This window comes from Etheostoma spectabile, chromosome 6 (genome assembly GCF_008692095.1).
Source record: "Etheostoma spectabile isolate EspeVRDwgs_2016 chromosome 6, UIUC_Espe_1.0, whole genome shotgun sequence".
NCBI classification, from domain to species: domain Eukaryota; kingdom Metazoa; phylum Chordata; class Actinopteri; order Perciformes; family Percidae; genus Etheostoma; species Etheostoma spectabile.
This window is the reverse complement of record NC_045738.1, coordinates 24,136,456-24,141,087: the sequence shown is the minus strand read 5'-3', so window position 1 is coordinate 24,141,087 and position 4,632 is coordinate 24,136,456. Positions and strand designations below refer to the sequence as shown.

Sequence of the window (4,632 nt, the reverse complement as noted above, 5' to 3'; positions counted from 1 at the left end):
GTCCATGATCAAATACCTGCACAGCTAGCTTAATCATAGCAAATGCTCGCATGTTAGCACACTGAAACAAAGAAGGTGAACCTGGTAAACATTATACATGCTGGTCCTACCAGACTCTGGTCCATTAGCCCGGTCCTACCAGACTCTGGTACATCAGCCTGGTCCTACCAGACTCTGGTCCATTAGCCCGATCCTACCAGACTCTGGTACATCAGCCTGGTCCTACCAAACTCTGGTACATCAGCCTGGTCCTACCAGACTCTGGTACAGTAGCCCGGTCCTACCAGACTCTGGAACATTAGCCTGGTCCTACCAGACTCTGGTCAATTAGCCCGGTCCTACCAAACTCTGGTACATCAGCCTGGTCCTACCAGACTCTGGTACATCAGCCTGGTCCTACCAGACTCTAGTCCATTAGCCTGGTCCTACCAGACTCTGGTACAGTAGCCTGGTCTTACCATACTCTGGTCCATTAGCCCGGTCCTACCAGACTTCGGTACAGTAGCCTGGTCCTACCAGACTCTGGTACACTAGCTTGGTCCTACCAGACTCTGGTCCATTAGCCTGGTCCTACCAGACTCTGGTCCATTAGCCCGGTCCTACCAGACTTCGGTACAGTAGCCTGGTCCTACCAGACTCTGGTACACTAGCTTGGTCCTACCAGACTCTGGTCCATTAGCCCGGTCCTACCAGACTCTGGTACATCAGCCTGGTCCTACCAGACTGTGGTACACTAGCTTGGTCCTACCAGACTCTGGTACATAAGCCCGGTCCTACCAGACTCTGGTCCAGTTCATTAGTCCAGAGAGTCTGGCCTCTCTCCATTGACAAGTGGTAACTTCCTTGAAGGCTGGTCCTCTGTTGAAGTTTATAACTATTGGCTCTGCCCAGAGCCACTCTGGATCTGCCACAACCAATCACTAACGTTTGGTTGTGACATTGGCTTATCATCACTAGCGATAGCATTAGCTAACGCCTTCAATACGGACGGAGCTAGCTGGAAAATCAAAACTGTTCCCGAGCCCCTGGGGAGGAAGGCCACAACATCATGGCCGCCAACAAAACTCACCAAAGATTGTTCTTGCTCGGACTTTGACTTCTGGATATTCGCCAGCGTGGCCACAACGGACAAAATGGCTTGGCCCAGCATCTTTCTCCACCGCCATTACGGAACTCAACCTAGTAAAAGACCTCAACGTTATCGTTCTCCGCCACTCCCTCTGTTCGTTGATTGGACCGCAAACCCAGACAGAGTACTGAAGGAAAATTGAGCAGAAGTATGTGGAAGGGTGGAGCAAGGCTAAAATAATACAAGATGTAGACATGAAATGGTCTCAAGTTATTATACTATGTTGTGTTACAATCTTTCTCTATCCACGTTAACTTTCATTATCATTAGATGTTTTGTTCACCTTCTGTTTTTGTTTCAGTTATAATTTTGTGTTTTGAAGATAATCTTGTCTCCGGCCCCGCATTGTGTCCCAGTGTGTAGTCTGGGGCTGACCTCTCCCCCCTTTCTGCCCTCCACGCTGCGATGTTAATTACTGGATGGATGGCGGTGCAGACTCCTTCGGCGGTTCTGTGGAGGAGACGCAGAGCTCTGCTCCTGGAGGACCTGGGGACGATCTGCTGGGAGGTGAGTCTCCTCTCACTGTCGCTTTTTGGTGTTACATCAAAGTATTTTATGGAAATTATGGTTGAGTTTGTAGAAAGGCTTACTAGGACAGCAATCCAATTTAATATCTAATGTCCACACAATGGACAGACAGCGCCCATCCTTAGCGTTTGCATTGTTTGTAATTGCCTTTGGAAACACTATGGAAAGTTTCCATCCACTTGTCAATCAAATTATCTGAAGTTAGGTAAAAAAAAAACTCATGTGAAAAAAAATGGTGAGAGTATGTTTCCATCCAACGGCTTTAAAGAGAATAAAAGCCTGAGGTAATGACGTCACATGCTGTTTTGCGATCAAATTGGCAGATCAAATTGATTTTAGATATTTGAAGGTGTTTCAGTTAATTTTTGCACTGAATTGGACCACATTGAAGCAACAACAAAGTTTTTCTTGACAAAATGGATCGCGCCGTCTACCAACACATGATCAATATGGGACAAGTTGTAATAGTGCTTATGCGTCAGCTGATAGCGACATATCAAGCTTTAATAAGAAAACAACAACACTCTCAACACATCGCTATGACGATGCAGATGCAACTTGTCTTTTATTTTACATCCGGCACCGTTGTGAGACTCTTTTTTTCGAGACATGTCTCGCTGTTTAAGCGTCTTCCGTTTACTCTGTAGGACGTCCCACGGCTTGTCCTAACCTTTCTCGGCCATTTCCTTTTGTGAGTTCCAGATAAATTAAATTCAGAAAGTCTCTCCTTGTCCGTCCACTTCCATCTGTCTTTGTTGACGCCCGCCACGTGTGCAGACAGAGAGGAAATACTGGGGGAAATGAACTACAACTTCTTCTTCTTTGTTTTGGAGCGGGTTGCAACCATAAAATGACCTAAAACTTACTCACAATTCATTATTTTTTCAGAAAATAACGTTTCCATCAGCGTTTATCGCCTAAGCCTTGTATCGATCAAGATAATAGCCGATAAGACCAAACGTATTTCCTTTGAGTCGATATTCATGAAATTCCATTGAATTTTACTGTTTCCATAATGCAGTTTTCATTCGATATCACTTAATTCAGATAAAAACATGTGGATGGAAACATAGCTATTGACTATTCACTTTTCAGATCCAGCACTGAGCCTTCAAAGCTGTAGGTGTGAGCGCGTCCAGTCCTTTTTCTTATGAATTAGAATAGCTGAAACGTGCAGCAAACATTGATTGATGTCCGCAGTCTTGAAAAAAGTTTTAATGCTGGCGAACGGCTGATGGAAATGCTTTATGTTGATTAAATAATTATGCAGGAAGTAATGATGGAGACGCATGTCCCAGACTTGGCAGAAATGTTGTATACAGCAGTTCCAAAAGTGGATTTGGACTCATTTGGAAATATCTGTAAAATGTCTGCCCCCCCTTCAACCTCCTAGTGATTTCACAGCCAATGTCCCGCCCATCTCATTTCTGTCTCTGCTATATGGCCCATAGTTCATGAATAAGAGAATCACAAAAGTGTCTTTGCGCTTATCTTTTTTTTCATCTTTGTACGTTAAAGAATATGAGATTCCCATCACACACAACATTGTCACGTATGCAGCCCAATGGTGGCCCTGTGGATACCTCATTGCAAGAAGGTTGTGGGTTTGAATCTGGGTTGTCCTGGGCTTTACTGTGTGGAGGTTGCATGTTCTTCCCACTATGTGGATTTTCTTTAGGTGCTCTGCCATCAAAAACATAGGTTATGTTCTACCTTAAAGATGAACTGAACTGAAAAACTAACTTTTGATAACTTGTTGGTTATGGTAATTACAAATGAATTACGCTAAAAAAAAATATTTAAAAAATCAATATAGCTTTTTTTGAAGCAACACAAAAATTGCGTTTGTTAGTATTAGAACGCTGACAATATCGATGACGTCACTGGCATGGTAGGCCCTGCGAAGGTATTTAGGCATCGGCTGCAGCACATAATATACACACGAAAAAAAGTCATTTTAATGGCACGGATTACGCATTTGAGCCTGTGAGGGACAGGCCTGTAGTGTCTGACTACCACCACATGGAGGACAATCAGTTTCAGGCTCCACTGAAGAACAGGATTGCTTCGGGGGGGTGTGACAGTGACCAGTGTGTGTGGGTGCAGCTTACTGTCATGCACTCTCCTTTATTGTCTCCAAGCACATTATGCATTTTAGGAAATAGACCGCTTATATTGAATTGAATTGAATTGAATTGAAAGCCTTTATTGTCATTGTACCAGTACAACGAGATTTGGAGAGCAACTCTCTAAAAGTGCACACATTAATAACACATACATACATATACAATACATTAGTGCAAGTCTGAGTGGGTTGAGTATGGTGACAGCTTTGGGGAAAAAGCTATCCCTGAGTCTATTTGTTCTGGCCCGTATTGACCTGAAGCGCCTGCCTAGGGCAACAGGTTAAGAGATGGGAGCCGGGGTGATGGTGTCCCCCAGGATGTTTCTGGCCCTACTGAGACAACGGGAGTTGTAAATGGCAGTCAAAGAGGCAGAGGGCAGCCAATTATTTTTTGTGCAGTGTTTGTCACCCTCTGCAGTCGCTTCCTTCGGCCTCCGTGCAGCTGGAGTGCCACACTGTCACAGCATAGGTCAACAGGCTCTCGATGGTGGAGCGGTAGAAGGTCACCAGCAGCTGAGTTTTTAGTTGTTCCTTCCTGAGACCCTCAGGAAGTGTAGCCGCTGCTGGGCCTTCTTGACCAAAGCTGTGGTAGTGCCGACCAGAGAGGTCTGCAGAGATGTGAATGCCGAGAATTTGAAGGACTCCACTCGCTCTACACATCCACCGTTGACGTACAGGGGGGCAGGGGGGGCTTTGTCCGCCTGAAGTCCAAGATGAGTTCCTGGTCTGTTGATGTTTAGTGCCAGTGTTTGATGCACACCACTCACTAAGTTTCAGGACCTCATCTCTATAGGCCGCCTCGTTTCCCAATGTAATCAGCCCCACCACCGTTGTATCATCAGCGAACTTG

The 4,632-nt window shown here is 45.2% G+C and overlaps 1 protein-coding gene across 12 annotated transcripts in view; it reads left to right on the top strand.

Moving 5' to 3' along the window:
- The window catches only part of snap91a (synaptosome associated protein 91a), a 71,108-nt gene that overhangs the window by 55,995 nt on the left and 10,481 nt on the right, over positions 1–4,632 (top strand). For all 12 annotated transcript variants that reach the window (XM_032518010.1, XM_032518009.1, XM_032518018.1 and 9 more), the window contains one exon: positions 1,565–1,636. In XM_032518010.1, coding sequence (XP_032373901.1) covers positions 1,565–1,636 — 72 coding nt within the window. The remainder of the gene's footprint in view (positions 1–1,564; positions 1,637–4,632) is intronic.